Source organism: Somniosus microcephalus, chromosome 1 (genome assembly GCF_052327205.1).
Source record: "Somniosus microcephalus isolate GS21.2 chromosome 1, FLI_Smic_1.0, whole genome shotgun sequence".
Classification (NCBI taxonomy): domain Eukaryota; kingdom Metazoa; phylum Chordata; class Chondrichthyes; order Squaliformes; family Somniosidae; genus Somniosus; species Somniosus microcephalus.
This window is the reverse complement of record NC_140987.1, coordinates 126,136,022-126,155,060: the sequence shown is the minus strand read 5'-3', so window position 1 is coordinate 126,155,060 and position 19,039 is coordinate 126,136,022. Positions and strand designations below refer to the sequence as shown.

The window sequence follows — 19,039 nt, the reverse complement described above, 5'->3', positions numbered from 1 at the left end:
CGTTCCACACGGAAAATCTGCCACTCTATCTGTATCTCTAACTTTACATACAGAGCCAAATACACTCATGGGGATAAAATTGGAGAAAAATGTTCCACCACAGCAAATTCTAAGTAACTCCTTATATCTGACATAAGACCTACCAGTTTGGCTGCTATTGTGAGTGCTTGTACTTCTCCGGATTAGAAGGTGAAGTGGCAACATAAATCAAACAGCAACTACTCACCTCAACGAATAGCATAGGAATGATGAAATTCTCAGTGTATGAAGTTCAGTCTGGTCACACCACAAACCAATTGATATTTGTACTTACTCCCTTGTCACTGTGATACCAGGTAGTAGCCAATGTGCGGTTCATATGCTATTCAAATGTCCCCAGGAGTTGCTATATAATACTGTTGTACAGCACTTTCCTTGGATAATTGTATCCATTTAATTAACAATGTTGATACTATGTCCAATTTTCTATACTTTTCATGTTCAACTACTGTAGAATTCTACGAATATGTACAAGGTGTAAAAATGCTAACTATCGCTACATCAAAAAAATTAAAAACAATAAACTGATCCATATCATTTTAGAATAATTGATCAATCTTATCAGAAGGGTAATATTTGGTTTAAATAGCTTTTTCAAGTAGTTTATAACTTAAATTATTCCAAATTAATGTGGCACACTGAGTCTCATTGTGCTTGCTGACTTACCTTGTAAAGTATATGCACCCAAGGAAGCAGCATCCGACAAAGAACAAAGCAAGCGTCCATGAAATATGTCCCTTTTAATTTGAAGGTACAACAGATACCTGTAAAAGAACAAAATTAAATGAACAACTGTTTCACAAAATACTAATTTTAAGAAGCTGGCACAACAGGCCTGATTTTAACCCCACCTCCCCTCCCTGGCACAGACACTGAGCACCGATACAATGAGAGCCACACTCAAACCAAAGTTGTCAGTCAGCAAACCATAGCCATCCTAAAGAAAAGGTTCTAATGCCTGGACCAACCCAGTAGAGTCCTGCAGTATAGCCCCGGGCAAGTTTCCAGGGTTGTAGTGGTCTGTTGCATGCTACACAACTATGTTATTCGGACGGTCCAAGCATTGCAGCCACCACAGGAAGAAGAAGTGCAGGAAAAAGATGAAGAAGGGATTGAGGAAGAAGAGGATAATAAGGAAGACAAAGGCCAAGAGTGCTGCCAGCTGCCAATGCTGTATGGCAACAAATTATTGAGGAGAGATTCTCCTAACCAAACCATCCCCCTCCCCCCCTCCTGCCGCGCATGCCCCGCCCTGCACCAACAGTCCCAACATTTGACCCACTCCTTCCACTTACCTTCTGAATGCTCTCCAACAGTCTTCCTCTTACATAACTAAGAATATGAAGACCAACATCAATGCAAACAAAACACTCTTTATTTAACATCAAGCACATTGTGGATTTAACAACTTTTACTTTCCTTAATATTAAAATGAAATCCCTCTAGTATAATCCTTTAGTGCCTGGCCTCTGTGTTTGTTTTCTTATTCTAGTGCTCCTATGAGGTGGCTCCCCTGTCGTAAGAGCCTGGAAGGTGGAAGGCTGCTAATCATCCACTGAGGGCACTTGAGATGGCTGTAGTGGGCAGTTCTGGCCCTTGAGGGCCCGGCGGCAGTTTGATCTATCTGGTTGTATGGAATCAACAAAGGCACTGGGTCAGAGGTTGGCAGGGGGAGCAGGCAATTTGTCGTCATGAGAGAGGATAGCATGAACCAACAAGGGGGCATGCCATATTAGACTTAGTAATGAGTAATGAGCCAGATTTAGTTAACAGCCTAACGGTGCATGAACATTTATCTAATAGCGATCATACAACGTAGTGTTTGAAAGGGAGAAACGCGAAACAGCTACTAAGATTCTAGATTTAGGTACGACTGACTTCAACGGGGTGAGACAGAGACTGTCCATAGTAAACTGAGCAAATCTGTTAATGGGTAAAACAACAGAAGATCAGTGGGAGGTGTTCAAAAAAGAATTAATGTGATACAGAACCAGTTTATACCCCTGAGGGGCAAGAGCTCGACTTGCCAAAAAAAACAGCCATGGCTGACTAAAGAGGTAAGAGACAGCATAAAACTAAAAGAAAAAGCATACAAAAATGCAAAAAATAGCACAGATCCTCGTGAATGGGGAAAATACAAAGAACAGCAAAGGGTCACAAAGCAGACAGTAAGAGCTACAAAAAGGGAGTATGAAAAGAAACTTGCAAGGGATATCAAAATCAACACAAAGAATTTTTACAATTATATTTGGAAAAAGAGGGTGGTCAGGAGCAATGTTGGCCCCTTGAAAACTGTTTTCGGTAATATTATCAATGATAATAAGGAAATGGTGGACATGTTGAGTAATTAGTTTGCTTTAATATTTACAGTAGTGGAAGAGGCTAGCATGCCAGAAATCCCAAAGAAACTAATATTGAATCAGGGACAGGGACTTAATAAAATTAACAAAAGCAAAATAGCAGTAATGAAGAAAGTAACGGCAGGAAAGAGTGAAAAATCCCCAGGACCAGATAGTTTCCATCCCAGGGTTTTAAAGGAAGTAGGTGAGCACATTGCAGATGCCCTAACTATAACCTTCCAAAGCTCTCTCAATTCAGGAGCCATCCCTTTAGATTGGAAAATTGTGCATGTCACTCTGCCATTTAAGAATGGTGAGAGAGGGAAACCAGGGAATTATAGATCAGTTAGTTAACATCTGTTGTCGGGAAATTACTAGGGTCTATAATTAAAGATAGGGTGACTGAACACCACGAAAATTTTCAGCTGATCAGAGAGAGCCAGCATGGATTTGTAAAGGGTAGGTCATGCCTGACAAACCTGACTGAATTTTTTGAAGCGGTGACTAAGGTAGTGGACAGGGGAATGTCTATGGGTGTTATTGATATGGACATCCAGAAGGCATTTGATAAAGTCCCACATAAGAGACTGTTAACTAAGGTTGAAGCCCATGGAATTGAAGGCAAATTATTGACCCGGTTAGGAAATTGGCTGAGGGGCAGAAGACAGAGAGTAGGGATAACAGGCAGGTACGCAAATTGGCAGGATGTGACTAGTGGTGTTCCACAGGGATCTGTGTTGGGGTCTCAACTATTCACAGTATATATTAATGACTTAGATGATGGCATAGAAAGCCATATATCCAAATTTGCTGATGACACAAAGATAAGAGGCATTGTAGGCAGTGTAGATGAAAGCATAAAATTACAAAGGGATATTGATAGATTAAGTGAATGGGCAAAACTTGTGGCAAATGGATTTCAATGTAGGCAAATGTGAGGTCATCCATTTTGGACCTAAAAAGGATAGAACAGGGTACTTTCTAGATGGTGAAAAGCTACAAACGGTGGAGGTCCAAAGAGACTTGGAGGTCTAGGTACATAGTGTAGGGGATGGTCTCGTGGTGGTGCCCAGTCAGCTTTGCCTCTGACTGTCCCTTGAGCGGTTCGAATCGTTCCCACACCCCTGGGTTCTAGACACCGGACTTAGGTACAGGCGGCGATACAGAAAATCGAGTAAATAAGTGGTTTGGTGTAAGAAAACCAAGATTTTATTAAAACAGAAATAAAAACACAGTCTTAAGAGAATTACTGGTATAAAATACAGGCATAAACAATTACACTTATTCAGGGAATGGGGAACACACGGCACATCGAGGGAAAAACAACTACATTAACAATCCCCCTTATCCTTATCCCACCCCCTATACCTAACTAGATTAAGCTATGAGGGGCCAGGAATTCATGCTCACCGATCCAAAACCTGTTGCTTTAACGTTGTGAGTTTTGAGGTTTGGTCTTCTGTCCTTTGGGGTACTCCGTCGCCACGTGGTCTCAGGGTGCGGTGCTGGAGTTGTTGGTGCGACACACCTTCCCTCCCCTCAGATACCGTCGTCGTCTCGTCGCGATGGGTTTTCTTCTTCTTCTCCCTCAGGCGGTCGTCGGCGGTAACGTTGCGGTCATGGATCGGTTGCCGGTTTTCACTGCTTACAAGATTTTGCTACCCAAGCTTTGAACGCCAGCATATCTGTCGCGGGCGTGGACATTCGCGTCTAACGCCTGTTTATTCGCAGTGTTCAAATGCCAACTTATTCTCACTGCTAATTTCTTCCCCAAACGCCAGCTTATAACTAGGCATTTGGTTTTTACCAGTGCATCTTTTGCTGCCCTTCTCTGCTCTTGTTGGTGTTACCATCTTTTTCGTCTCGTCTCGTCTGCCCGTTCGTGGCCTGTGTGTTCTGTGTGTCTTTGAACTTGGGTCTCGTTCTCCTCCCACGTTTGGTCCCGGTGTACTGGGCGTCCTTGGTTGTTGAGCGGTGCGGGGAGCGAGAAGAGAACCTGCCACGAGGCCAGGGCACGAGTACGAGCGGCAGCAGGCCAAGGCCAAACAAGAGGGCAGAGTCGAGAGACAAGAGACCAGAGCAAGAGACCGATTGCTACTGATGGGCCTACAGTTATACCCGTTCTTCCACTCCTTATCTGCGCGCCAAATCAGGTCAGTCCATTGTTTAACTTTTGGCGGGCTTGGTTTGAATGATTACAACCATTTGTTTTAACGACTTTTAGGAGTGGTTGTCTCCGGGTCTACTGGCCCCGATGTCCTGGTTGCTTTGTCATGGATAAGACTTAATTGTCCCCATCCTACCTTGATGGCTACTGTGAGCTGTTATCGATTAAACATGCAGAAAGCTAATGGCCACGGTTAAAGGCCCATTCTACTTTGATTGGACTCGAATCGAATAAATGCGTATTCTGTGTTTACTCTGTCTGGCAGGCTCTAAAGAGTCCCTGTACAAAGATTCCTGCATTTTAATGTTTCGTCTCCAGGCCTGCATGTTGGCAGAACCTTGCTTTAAAAATCCTGTCAAATTTTGGTCACGAGGTTTACAGAAGCCATTTTGGGTACCCTGTTTTTAAATAACTTGTCCAAAACAGGGTCCCTTGATCCATAACTCGGGCAGTGCGGGAATTTTGAGAACCCTGTAACTTACACTCCCCCCTGTTGATATTAAACTTGCTTTAAGTATCATCATGATGAGGTGAGCAAAATTTCCGACCCTCCATAGTCAACCTTCCCCTGTAATTACCTATCTAATATACCCACGACACATGCACTTCCCATTCCGTGAAATTGTAGTGTACATAAGCATACATAGAATAATTACAGTTGTTTACACACACCCAAGCATGGAGGGGGTCCAACACCCCTGCACCACTTGGTACACATACATCTTTATTAAAACAACGCGTCAAAAACTTTATTAAAAACAAAACACAAAAAACAATAATCTTTGATCAAAAATACAAAAACTCAAACAGGTGTATCTCCTTCCACCTTCACATAATGTTCCTTCCAGGTCCTCTGGTTTCGGAATTCTAGCATCTGACCTTTTCCCTTGCACTGAGTGCAGACTAGTTACAACACTATCCCTAACTGGCAAACCACGAGAATGTGGGAAGCCAGTCTGATCCACGAAGGGACCTACCTCTATGTTATTGAAAATGTCCCACCAGGGTGGAATCACAATATCCACTATCTTAGCCCCTATCTCTACTGTTTTCTGCTCTGGAGTGTAAAAATGTTTCTGTGAAACTATAACAGCTTTGAGTATTTTGGTAAGGTGTTCAGGGAGAGGGGGAATTTCGTAGCCAAAATGCGCTACATACTTCTGCAGGTTGGTAAAATTCTCCTTTACAGTGAGGTGAACAGTGGAGGGTTCAGGAATGGGGACAATTCACTCCTGGGCCACTTGAACTTCTGCCTCGAGTTTAAAACAGAAACTGCTGTCACTAACCGGACACCAGCTATGCTGTCCATGCTGGTAGTGGGGCGCACCTGTGGTGACACAATATGTCCCACCTCCTATATATGCTACCTGCGGGGGAACATGGCCTTGTGCCATTGCCTCCATGGTACAATTTATAGGTTTCACGCCAGCAGCTCTGAACCCGCACTGTGGTTTTGAATAGGAATTCAAGTGCTGGGGACACAGGATTATGTGTGCTCCCTGGCTCCGGCACCCTGAGAGGTCAGTACCTGTTATGGCGTGCTCCCACTTTATGACGTAAGGTGGGACCGCTGTGAAACGAATGTGTGCACCCCCTTGAATGACTCCAATGTTCTCTACCCTGTATACCGGTACAGGTCGGGCTGTCCTACCCATGACCGGCATCCTAACTACTATTCCCATGATGGTGTGGTTAGACCGTCCACAATCCACTGGGACTGGGTAGGCCTCGGAAGCTAGCCGGAGTTGGCACGGGCTTAATGCATTCTCAAACGGATGGAGGGTTGCGAGGTGTTTGTTGCTGATCCAGGAGGGGACTAAACCCTGTTTTAAATCCTCCAGGTTACTGCGGCCCTCGCCCAGCAACCACGCCCCATACAGCACGCACATCTCGTTCTGCACAGCCTGGTCAGAAGCATTTCTGTCCTCCCTTATGAGGGCATTTACCGTCTTTGCGTGCTTCTCCTTTAAATGGATCGTCATGGCCTGGTCCTCATGTAACTCTGAGCCCACTACTTTGTTCTCATCCATTAATATCTTCCTTAACTGTGTTTTTAAACCATTTATCTGGGTCTGCAGCTCTATGTCATCCAAACTGTTGATGACAGAGGACCCAGTGTTAAACGCAGTAAAAACATCATTCCACACTCCCCTTGTCTCCCTGCATTACCCAAACACTCGCGGTGTGTGGTGTACAGTTCGGTTTTGTCGACATTGCCGAAATCAAACTCATAAAACTTCTTGAACATGTCCTTTAATAGGGCCTGGTATAGCTGCTCTGTTTCTTTGGGGCACCACTCCAGTAAATGTACCTCAGTGAGATTTAAAATCACGGAGGCTACCGCGTAGTGTACCCCCTGGTACAGTACCTGATCGGTAGGCACTAGTACCAGCCCATTCCCTGGTCCCTTGGTGGTGGCGGGCCACTCTTCCCTGGGTAACCTCGCCGCCTGCGTTGTGGGCTTTCGGGGGCGGGTTACAAGCTCTGTGGCATTGACTGGGATCGGGGAGAATGGGACCGCGCACACCTTCAGGCTGGTATCCCACTTCATCCCCTCCCCGGCGTCTTGCCACTGCCGGTGGAAAATGATAGATATGCCTGCGGGGCAGACCCTCTCTGACCCCCACATACATTAATAAATCCCCTGGTCCGGTTCCCACCACTTGTCCTAACACACACTTAATCCCCTGTGAGTCCCTGTAATCGTCCGGTGGGTATTATTCCCCAACCGTTCCCACTCGACTGCGGGGTTTCTCATATCTTTGCTCAGCTTTCTGAGCCACCACCACCTATCCAGAGGAATGTGTCCCTTGCACGTTAAACATACACGTTTCCCTACGGTGACGCTGACTCTTGTGGTAACGACCTGTACCCTGGGGCACAGGAGGGAGGCCTCCACGTACGTGAACCCGGTCTGGCTGGAGTACTGAGACGAATTGGACCCCAGCCACCCTGGCCACCTTCCCTCGTGGAAGTAGATGGCGATCTCCTCCACATCCCGTTCGCTGCTTCCGTCGGTTGCTATAGGTGCTCTCTCCCCCGAGCACCCGTAGATGTGAGAGTCTTCCACGTCGCCTCTTTTTCCCAGGCTCAGTCCTTGTGATGAAATAACTCCGGCTGTACCCCATGGGTCTAAGTGTTATTTTTGTGGCCAATCTAAACACCCCAGGCAACGATGCCCAGCCAGAGAGGCTACCTGTTTTAAATGTAAGAAACGGGGACATTTTAGTAAAGTGTGTAAGGGTAATCCTGTACCCGATGTCTTTTCTGCTGCCACCTATCGTTTTACGGTTGACCAGACCATACCGTGTTCCTTGTTGAAATCTATGATGGACATCAAGATTAATGGTCGTCCTACTGGGTGTTTGATAGACTGTGGCAGTACTGAAAGTTTTATACACCCCAACCTTGTTAACTCCTGTTCATTGAAGGTGTATCCTACTCAAAGTGAAATCGTGATGGCGTCCAAGTCCCTTACTTCGGAGGTAACTGGATATTGTAAAGTCACATTGCCCGTTAAGGATACGGAGTATAAGGATTTTAAACTCCTCATATTACCTCAGTTGTGTGTGAACTTAATTTTAGGCTTGGACTTCCAGTGTCAGCATGAGAGCATCACTCTTAAGTATGGTGGATCCCAGCCTCCGCTCACAGCCTGCGGCCTTTCTACTTTAAAAATAAGTCCGCCTTCTTTGTTCGTGAACCTTGTTCCTAATTGTAGACCTATAGCGACTAAGGGTCGACGGTATAGTTCAGAAGATAAAAAATTTATAAAAGAGGAAGTGGAAAGGCTTCAATGGGAGGGAATCATCGAACACAGTAATAGCCCGTGGCGTGCCCAGGTAGTGGTGGTTAAAACTAATGAAAAGAAAAGATTTGTGGTCGATTATAGCCAGACTATAAACTTGTATACCCAATTAGACGCCTATCCTTTGCCTCGTATTTCTGAGATGGTGAACCAGATAGCTCAGTACCGCGTGTTCTCCACCATTGATTTAAAGTCTGCCTACCATCAACTCCCCATTAAAATAGAAGACCGACCTTATACGGCCTTCGAAGCTAATGGGCGCCTGTACCAATTCCTTAGGGTGCCCTTTGGAGTGACGAATGGGGTATCCGTCTTCCACTTAAGGAATTACCTTTACCTCATACTGTAAAAGCTTTAAGAAGGTATCTGGGATTCTTCTCGTACTATGCCCAGTGGGTGGCTAACTACTTAGATAAAGTCCGACCTCTTATTAAGTCGACGTCTTTTCCGCTATCGGCGGAAGCTCAGGGGGCTTTCCTTAATATCAAACGGGACATTGAGAAGGCAGTGGTATGTGCCGTGGATGAGAAGATCCCTTTTCAAGTGGAAAGTGATGCATCTGATTTTGCGTTGGCAGCAACTCTTAATCAAGCTGGTAGACCAGTAGCTTTCTTCTCTCGTACATTGCAAGGACCAGAAGTTCGACATTCTTCAGTGGAAAAGGAGGCGCAGGCGATTATCGAAGCAGTCAGGTATTGGAGATATTATCTCGCTGGCCAACGTTTTACGCTCATTACTGACCAGCGATCTGTGGCCTTTATGTTCAATACTAAGCAGAGAGGCAAGATCAAAAATGATAAGATTTTAAGATGGCGAATAGAACTGTCAACATATGACTATGATATTCAGTACAGGCCTGGAGTATTTAATGAGCCATCGGATGCTTTGTCACGAGGAGTATGTGCTAGTTTAGGTATAGATAAGCTCCAAAGTCTCCACGACACACTATCTACCCTACTCTATTGAGGAGGTCCGGACAATGACCAGAACCTGTCGTGTTTGTGCTGAATGCAAACCCCGCTTCTATAAGCCATCCGAGCCAGCTCATCTTATTAAAGCAACTCGACCATTTGAGCGTTTGAGCCTCGATTTTAAAGGTCCCCTTCCATCGAGCGACCGTAATGTCTATTTTCTTAATATTATAGACGAGTACTCTCGGTTCCCTTTTGTTATCCCCTGTCCGGATGTGGCTAGTGCTGTTGTAACTAAATGCCTCTGCCAACTGTTTTCCTTGTTTGGCATGCCTAACTATATACATAGTGATAGGGGTTCTTCCTTTATGAGCGAAGAATTGCGACAGTTTTTGCTATCAAAAGGGATTGCAACGAGTAGAACTACCAGCTATAACCCTTGTGGTAATGGACAGGTCGAGAAAGAAAATGCGACAGTGTGGAAGGCTATCGTACTGTCTCTGAAGTCGCGAGGCCTGCCGACCTCTCGCTGGCAGGATGTCCTGCCAGACGTGCTGCATTACATAAGGTCTCTTTTGTGTACAGCGACGAATGCCACCCCTCATGAAAGGATGTTTAGTTTTCCAAGAAAAGCTACTAATGGAGTATTGTTACCCACATGGTTGACGACCACAGGCCCTGTGCTGTTGCGCAGACATGTGAGAGGCCACAAGACTGATCCACTGGTGGAGGAAGTACAACTCCTCCATGCTAATCCCCAGTATGCGTACATTCAATATCCGGATGGGCAAGAGGATACGGTCTCTATTAAAGATCTTGCACCTGCAGGAGCTCGAAAAGAGTTCGACTCTGAGAGTAGAGTTTTCAATCGTGGTATTGGACCTTCAGAGACACAAACCCTCAGTGTGGAAAACACTGATGATTCTGGGAATTCGGATGAACCGGAGTTAGTACTCCGGGAGGAGCCTCAGCAAGAGTTATGTCGTTCCCAGAGGACTATCAGACCTCCTGACAGACTGAATCTATAGCAGGGGATGAATGTGATGAAATAACTCTGTGTTCTGGCATTTGTATTGTCTGTTGTTGCTGTACTTGTTAATGTCTGGAATGTTCTACAGATGTAACCACTAATGCTCCTCCCTAGCCCCGCCCCTCTGGATCCTTCCGGATTGGTGTGAGTCTTACTTATAAGGGCTGGGTCGGTGATGAATGATGGTTGCCCTGTGTTAACTTGATGCCATGTTCTTACTTAATAAAAGCCTTTAGTTTTAAGCTTTAACCTCTTGGATTCAGGCAGTTATTTGGAACATCAGTCCTATCAGGGCGAGTAGGATTACGCTCCACTTCATCCTGACAGTCTTTCTGCGGCAGATACAAAAACATACAGCCAGGTCCCCAAGAGATTCTCTGGCTTGGGTGAAGCATAGTCGGGTCTCGCGACCTCGACTCAAATACATACACTCTTAGCAGACCAATACTTAATTAAAACTACCCATCACCGTACTTAACTTAAGCTAAAACACCCAAACTTAAGCTAAATACCTAAACTTAACAATTACCTAAACTATGTACATCCGCCGCCCGTCTCCGGGCGGCCAGCCTAATCCCTGTTAGAACTGCAGCCCACCTCTTCCTCCGGCGTGACCACACTGTCCTGCACTGTTGGTCCCTCGCTGCCCATGGCTGCCGGCTGGGGACCTCTGTCCTTGGACTTACCCCTAACTCAGGAGGCTGTCCCTTTAAACTGGGGAGCCGGTGACCAGGGTTTCCTGGGCTGGGGCGTCCGTGGGGACCTTCTAGGGACTTTGGCGGGTGGGATTTTCTTGGCCGGTGGGCCTTTAACCCGAACCGCTGTCCCCTCCGGTGTGGCCTGTGGGCTTACCACTGCCGCTGGCCGGGGATTTTTGCCCTCAGGCTTTACCTCTCCCGAACCTGGGCTAGGGGCAGGTAACTCTTCGCAGCCTGTTGCTGCAGGCTGAGAGTCTCCGCCCCCAGGTCCCAAACCTGGGTCCGGGGCAGGGTCTTCGACCTCAGGTACTTCCTCCTCTACACCTGGGTTAGGGGCGGGGTCTTCACCCTCGGGTCCCTCCCCATCTGGATCCCAGAAGAGTGGGGGAGTGTCTCAATCGGTGGGCGGGATGGACCCTCCCCTTAAGCAAGCCACAGCGCCTGCCTGTGCAGTCTGTGAACACGCTCCTGCTGCAGGCTGAGGATCTCTATCCTCAGGCCCTACCACAACTGACTGCTTTCTCCTTTCGGGTTTAAACAGTTTGCACTGATTAATGTGAAACCATTTTGTGCGCCGAGGCATCTTAACGGCGTATACCATGGGGCTGGCCTTGTCTACAATGCTGTAGGGCCCCATGTATAATGGTTCCAGACTCCCTACTCGGGCATAGTTCCTCACCATGACCTGATCTCCTATCTCCCACTCGTGGTGCTTACAGGGTTCCAACAGCAATCGGTTACTCCGATGCTGCCTTCCCATGTTCCCAGCCGCCTGCTCGTAGGCCTGCTTAAGGTGCTCGAAGAGGTTTCGGGCGAACCTGTCCTGGTTTACCTCTCTGAGCTGACCTTCTGTGAGCACCGGGGCTAGTACATGGGTGGGGGTCTGCATAACCCTGCCAGTCATCAGCTCATACGGGGAATACCCCGTGCTTTTCGACTGGCTGGCCCGGATCCCCATCAGAACCAACGGTAGGACCTCGGCCCATTTACGGGGCGAGTCCACCATCTCCTTCCTCAACCTTTCTTTTAGGGTCCTATTCATTCTTTCCACAATCCCTGATGACTGTGGGTTGTGGGCCACGTGCCACTTCCCCTTGATGCCTAGCAGCATAAGGGTATTCTGCATCACCTGTCCGGTGAAGTGACCCCCTTGGTCGGACTCCACATACTGTGGTAGCCCCCACCGCGAGAACACTTCCCGGACCAGGATCCTGGCAGTACCCAGACCTGTGGCTGTTCTACAGGGGAAGGCCTCTACCCATTTCGTGAACACATCCACCAGGACTAGGCAGTACTTATAACCTCCCTGGGCGGTGGGCAGGGGCCCGATGTAGTCGACCTGTATCGACTGCCATGGTCCCTCTACCCTCCTGATGTGTCCCATAGGTGTCTTCCTTTTGTGGGGGTCAGGGTTATTAGCAGCGCACATCAGATAGCCGGCGCAGAACTCGCAGACATCTTCCCTGAGCCCTGGCCACCATCCCACCTGTTCCACCCGCTGCCAGGTGGTCTCAGGCCAGGGATGCCCCGCTTCTGGACCCTCATGGGCCAGTTGAAGGAATTCCCTCCGGTGCTGTTGCGGCACAACCCACTGTTCCCCCCGGAACAGCATGCCCTCTTTGACGGAGGGGGTTGCTGTGCCATACGGACCCTCTACCCCTTTTCCCTCAGTCACTGCACTGAGGACCGCCTTGAGGACGGGGTCTTGGGCTTGGACCGTCTTAAGGTCCGGGGCTAAAGCTACCCCTGCACTCCCTTGGGTCCCGTCCCTACCTCTGACCGCCGCCATGGGTCTGGACCCGTAGGGGTCCCAGAAAGTGCCTGTGCGGGCACCCTCCTTGGCGAGCATGTCAGCCTGCTGGTTGCCCTGGCTGCGGGGTTCTGTGGAGGAATGGGCTTTCACCTTCTGGATGAAAATCTCCCCTTCCTCCCCCACTGCTGCTAGGAACTTTTCCAGCAGGGGTTTTACTGTGAGGGGTCTCCCGTCGGCGGGGGTGTACCCGCGGCGGGACCAAATGGCCAGCTACTCCGTACACAAATTGCACGTAAACATTCTGTCCAAGCAAATCGTGTATGGGGTAGGGATGATTTCGGGGTGTGTAACGACATACACTACCGCGGACAGTTCAGCCTGCTGGGCGCTCATGGTGCTGGGGAGCTTAATCGCCAGGGCAATGTTTGCCGCTGGGTCATAAACTCCACACCCCATGAGACGCTCGCCAGCAGATACCGTGCTGGAACCATCTACATAGATCTTGAGGCCCGTGGGATGTATCCCGGCCCGTAAACCTATGTTCACTTCCCAAACCCCTTCAATGGAACACCGGTGGGCTGTTCCAGGATATACCAGGTTGGCTGCGAGCTTTGGCTCGCAGAGACCCTTCACCTTAAGATCCATCTGTGAGAGGAGCAGGGTCCAGCGGGCAATGCGGGCACTGCTCAGTGTTCCATCCTTGATCCTCCCATCCAGAAGCATCTGGGTGGGTGTGTGATGGGTGAGGAGGGTGATGGGAGAGGTGCCTGTGAAGATCAGTGATCTCTTCACAGCCCAATGTGTGGCCAAGAGGTGCCTCTCACAATTGGAGTAGCTCCTTTCCACATCTGTGAGTATCCTAGAGGAGTAGACCACCGGCCTCAGCCTGCCGTGCCACTCTTGGAGCAGCACAGCACTCAGGCTATCCCCGCTGGCTGCTACCTCCAGGAAAAACTCTTTCCCCCCATCTATGGTCCCCTAGAGCTGGTGCGGTCTGCAACTCTTTCTTGAGCCTGACAAATGCTGCCTGGCAACCCTCATCCCAAAGCCACTCTACTCCCTTGTGTAGGAGTCGGAGCAGAGGGGCTGCGGTGGCTGCATAGTCCTCAATAAAGCCCTAGAAACGACCTCACACCCGTAACTGTGTTGGGAACGGGTAACTCTTGTACCGCCTCCCTCCTAGCCTTATCTATGGCCCTTTCTCCAGCGTGCACGGTCACCCTAGGAATTTCACCTCCTGCTGGCCGATCTGCGCTTTCTTGGGGTTTACTTTGAAACCCTTCTGCCCGAGCAGCTCCAGCAGTTCGGCCAATAGTGGGCCATGCTCCTCTTTCGAATCGGTGAACAGGAGCAGGTCATCCACATATTGTACCAACTGTCTGGGCTGACTGAAATCCTTTAAACTGTTTGCCATGCACTGATGGAAAATGCTGGGGCTGTTGTGGAAGCCCTGAGGCAAGCAGTTCCACGTGTACTGTTGCCCTTTAAACGTAAAGGCAAACTTGTACTGATCCTCCCTCCTTAAAGGAATGGACCAAAACCCGTTGGAAATGTCCAGCACCGTGAACGTGGTCTCGGATGCTGGGATACTTCCTATCAGGTCGGCAACTGCTGCTACCGTGGGTGCACATGCTGGGATGTTACTATTGAGCACCCGATAGTCCACCGTGGCCCTCCAGGAATTGTCCGGCTTTCTAACCGGCCACAATGGAGAGTTTACATGGGTGGCTATCAGCCTCAGAACCCCCTGTTGTACTAACGAGGACATGGCTGCTTCCATGTCTGGCTCCGCTTCCCTGGGGAAGTTATACTGTTCCTGTGGTCAGGCCATGGGGTCCCCGTCTACGCTGACCTCAAACCCGTTGACCCTCCCGCAATTGTGTTGGTGTGTGGCAAATGTGGCTAGGTGAGCCTGCACAAATGCCTGGAACTCCTGTGGGGTGTTCCTGACCATGAGCTCGAGGTTATAACCCTCTTTGGGCTTCATGGTGCATAGGGTCCCCTTCCCTTCCTTTCCCAGGATTACTACTATCTCGCCGTCATTTCCTTTACTTGCCCCCCATAGGCAATGATTTCTCAAATCTACTAAGATCCCGTGGCCTACAATAAAGTCGGCTCCCAGGACCCCTCTTCCACCCTCCACTTCCCATTTCATCAGGACGCAGGTCCACTTGGAGTGGAGCGATCCTAAATGAATGGCGAGCAGGATGGAAAACGAGCTGGCCTGTTCTTTGCCTGTGAACCCCGACAGACTGTATGGGACCCCGTTAGATAGAGGCGAGGTGGTGGGGTTATCTGAATGGACCATGGTGCATGATACCCCCCTGTCCAACAGATAGGTCCCCTTCACCCTTTCCACCGCCATCTCCACGAGGGGTCTTTTCCATTCATCGTACCGGAGAGAACACAGGTAAACAGGCTGCGCTGGCTCTAGTCACGGCTGTGGGTTGGATGGGGCTGATGGGGTCAGAGCACCGGTAGCGGCTGCTACTCTCCCATGGCCAGTCAATAAGGACCTCATGGTGTCCAAGAATGACTCTACCGCTGCGGGAGGGATTCCCGCCTCTGCCTTTTGGGCTGGGGCCGTGGAATTCTTTCCCTTGTTGTCTTTCCAAGGGTTTTTGCACTCCTTCCGCCAATGACCATCCTTCCCACACCCATAACAATTCGTCTTTGTGTTGGGGGGTTATTCCCTTCCTGGTGCTACTCTTTCCTACCCGGTCCGGGTTTTACTTCATGTACCTTCCCCTTGGGTGGGTGTGCATCGGTTCCCCTACCGTTTTTATAGGCTAGAGTCAACTGCCTGATCACCGTAAGTTCGGTGGTCTGGGGTTCTTGGGGTCGAACCAGACCTCCGCCTTGGCCCGGACTTGTGGCAAGCTGTTTGCCACGAGGCAACGGAGCCAATGGGCCAGGGGATCCCCGTTCAGGAACGCCCGGACAGGCACTCCGGTACACCGGCCATAACCGGTCCGCGAAAGCCTGCAGGGTTTCCCCTGTGAGCTGGACCGTCTTCTCCACACGGGAGAAAGGACTTCCCTCATTCATCCCCATGGCCTCCAGAACTTCATCCCTGAGCGCCTCATACCTGCTCTGCCCCTTCTTACACTCGTCAGAGAGGGATTGGAGGAGCCTACTCTCCAGGGAAAATAGCAGCATTTTGGCCTGCTCAGCGCCATCGTAGTCGTTGACGCTGGCTGCCTGCTCTACTTCCCTGAAGTGGATCGAGGGGTCTCCCTTTTCGGAGAGCTTCGGGATATGGCTCACCATAGCCCTAAGCTGTTGGGTGCAAAAGGGTAATACGAACTGGTTTTGGAGGGGTCCCTCATCGTCGCCATTGACGGATGGGCCGAACCTCCGATGCCGGGCTGGGCACATCGGTCCCGGCTCCGACCTCTCTGGCAGGGGTTGCTCCACCTCCGCTTCCACCTCTGGCTCCACGCCCCCTTGCTGCCAGACCTCGCTAAAACCTGGCGCTACGGGTGGTGGTCGTGAGACCTCCTGTTCCTCAACCGGGTTGTCCCTGGGCACTACCAGTGATGTTTTAACTGTCTTCCCCTCGTTCCCCATAAAATCCGCCTGGCCTGCCTTCGGGCTTATGAGGCACACCATGCCCTTTGCCTTCCTCAGGGCCAGGCTCAGACTTTCTATCCGTTCCTTGCAGGGGCCATGATCTGCATCCTCAAACTCCTGTTTGCTCGCTAGCTTATAGGCTGCCTTTACCTCCTGTACTTTCTTCTCCTGTTCCCTAACTTGCCTTGTTAGGCGGGCGTTCTTTTCCCGCAACCTTAACTCATTACCCTTGGCTTCGGTGACTTGGCACTGTAGGTATTCCAACTGGGCCTTGTGTTCTCCCATTAAATACAACCTCTCCTGATTCAGGGCCTGCAATGCTACCATTAACTTCTCCCCTGCTAGAGCCTTATCCTGGATCTCCAGGGCTGACTCCTTTAACTCGGCTGCCTGTGCTACAACGAGCCTGCCAAAAGCTGGACCTGCTTTTTGAAACACATCATCCAGACTGCCTTCTCTAAGGACTTCTTGTGTTCCTTCCCCTCTGTCCAGTTAGCTGCTGCATCTACCGGACGCCCAGCCCTTAACAGAGTGGTGATCCACTTCTTAGTGATATTCACCTTGCTAAACACATAATCAGAAATCCTTTCCTCCATCATGGTTTGCTCATCCGAACCATTGTCTACTGTATCGCAACCCTGTTGCCGGAGTCCTGCCGCGGTCGCCATTTTCTGTAGGGGGTGGTCTCGTGGTGGTGCCCAGTCAGCTTCGCCTCTGACTGTCCCTTGAGCGGTTCGAATCGCTCCCACACCCCTGGGTTCTAGACACCGGACTTAGGTACAGGCGGCGATACAGAAAATCGAGTAAATAAGTGGTTTGGTGTAAGAAAACCAAGATTTTATTAAAACAGAGATAAAAACACAGTCTTAAGAGAATTACTGGTATAAAATACAGGCATAAACAATTACACTTATTCAGGGAATGGGGAACACATGGCACATCGAGGGAAAAACAACTACATTAACAATCCCCCTTATCCTTATCCCACCCCCTATACCTAACTAGATTAAGCTATGAGGGGCCAGGAATTCATGCTGACCGATCCAAAACCTGTTGCTTTAACGTTGTGAGTTTTGAAGTTTGGTCTTCTGTCCTTTGGGGTACTCCGTCGCCACGTGGTCTCAGGGCGCGGTGCTGGAGTTGTTGGTCCGACACACCTTCCCTCTCCTCAGATACCGTCATCGTCTTGTCGCAATGGGTTTTCTTCTTCTTCTCCCTCGGGTGGTCGTCGGCGGTAACATTGCGGTCGTGGATCGGTTGGCGGTTTTCACTGCTTACAAGATTTTGCTACCCAAGCTTTGAGCGCTAGCATATTCGTCGCGGGCGTGGACACTCGCGTCTAATGCCTGTTTATTCGCAGTGTTCAAATGCCAACTTATTCTCACTGTCCAAGCATACACTGCTAATTTCTTCCCCAAACGCCAGCTTATAACTAGGCGTTTGGTTTTTACCAATGCATCGTCTGCTGCCCTTCTCTGCTCTTGTTGGTGTTACCTTCTTTTTCGTCTCGTCTAGTCTCGTCTGCCCGTTCATGACCTGTGTGTTCTGTGTGTCTTTGAACTCGGGTCTCGTCCTCCTCCCGCGTTTGGTCCCGGTGTACTGGGCGTCCTTGGTTGTTGAGCGGTGCGGGGAGCGAGAAGAGAACCTGCCACGAGGCCAGGGCACGAGTACGAGCGGCAGCAGGCCAAGGCCAAACAAGAGGGCAGAGTCGAGAGACAAGAGACCAGAGCAAGAGACCGATTGCTACTGATGGGCCTACAGTTATACCCGTTCTTCCACTCCTTATCTGCGCGCCAAATCAGGTCAGTCCATTGTTTAACTTTTGGCGGGCTTGGTTTGAATGATTACAACCATTTGTTTTAACGACTTTTAGGAGTGGTTGTCTCCGGGTCTAATGGCCCCGATGTCCTGGTTGCTTTGTCATGGATAAGACTGTAAAGGTTGTAATCTCTGGATTACTCCTGGTGCCACGTGCTAGTAAGTATAGGAATAGGAAGATAGAACAGATGAATGCGTGGCTAAAGGGATGGTGCAGGGGGGAGGGCTTTAGTTTCCTGGATCACTGGGTCTGCTTCTGGGAAAGGTGGGACTTGTACAAGTCGGACGGTTTACACCTGAACCAGAGGGGGACCAATATCCTTGCGGGGAGGTTTGCTAGCACTGCTGGGGAGGGTTTAAACTAACTTGGCAGGGGGTTGGGGTACAGAGTGGAGCTATAGTAGGGGGTGATTTACGGCCAAATACAGAGGGAAAAACAAGTCAGCTGGGAAGGCAGAGCAAATATGTGAAGGCAAAAGAGAATATGGCAGGGCTGGAAGGCATTTATTTTAATGCAAGGAGTCTTGCAAATAAGGTGGATGAACTGAAGTTGTTGTTGAACACATGGGAGTACGATATTGTTGCTATCACGGAGACATGGTTGAGGGAGGGTCAGGACTGGCAGCTCAATATTCCGGGGTATAGAATCTTCAGGCGGGACAGAGGGGGGTGTAAAAGGGGAGGGGGTGTTGCAATATTAATTAAGGAGTCAATTACTGCTGTAAGGAGGGATGATATATTAGCGGGTTCCTCTAATGAGGCCATATGGGTAGAACTTAAAAACAAAAAGGGGGCAAGCACTTTGCTGGGAGTGTACTATAGGCCCCCAAACAGTCAGGGGGAGATAGAGGAACAGATATGTAGGCAAATCTCAGAGAAGTGCGAAAATAATAGGGTAATAAT

The 19,039-nt window shown here is 49.3% G+C and overlaps 1 protein-coding gene across 1 annotated transcript in view; it reads right to left on the bottom strand.

Annotated features, from left to right (window-relative positions):
• The window catches only part of frmd3 (FERM domain containing 3), a 457,194-nt gene that overhangs the window by 164,845 nt on the left and 273,310 nt on the right, over positions 1-19,039 (bottom strand). The window contains exon 5 of the mRNA XM_085985481.1: positions 706-803. Coding sequence (XP_085841607.1) covers positions 706-803 — 98 coding nt within the window. The remainder of the gene's footprint in view (positions 1-705; positions 804-19,039) is intronic.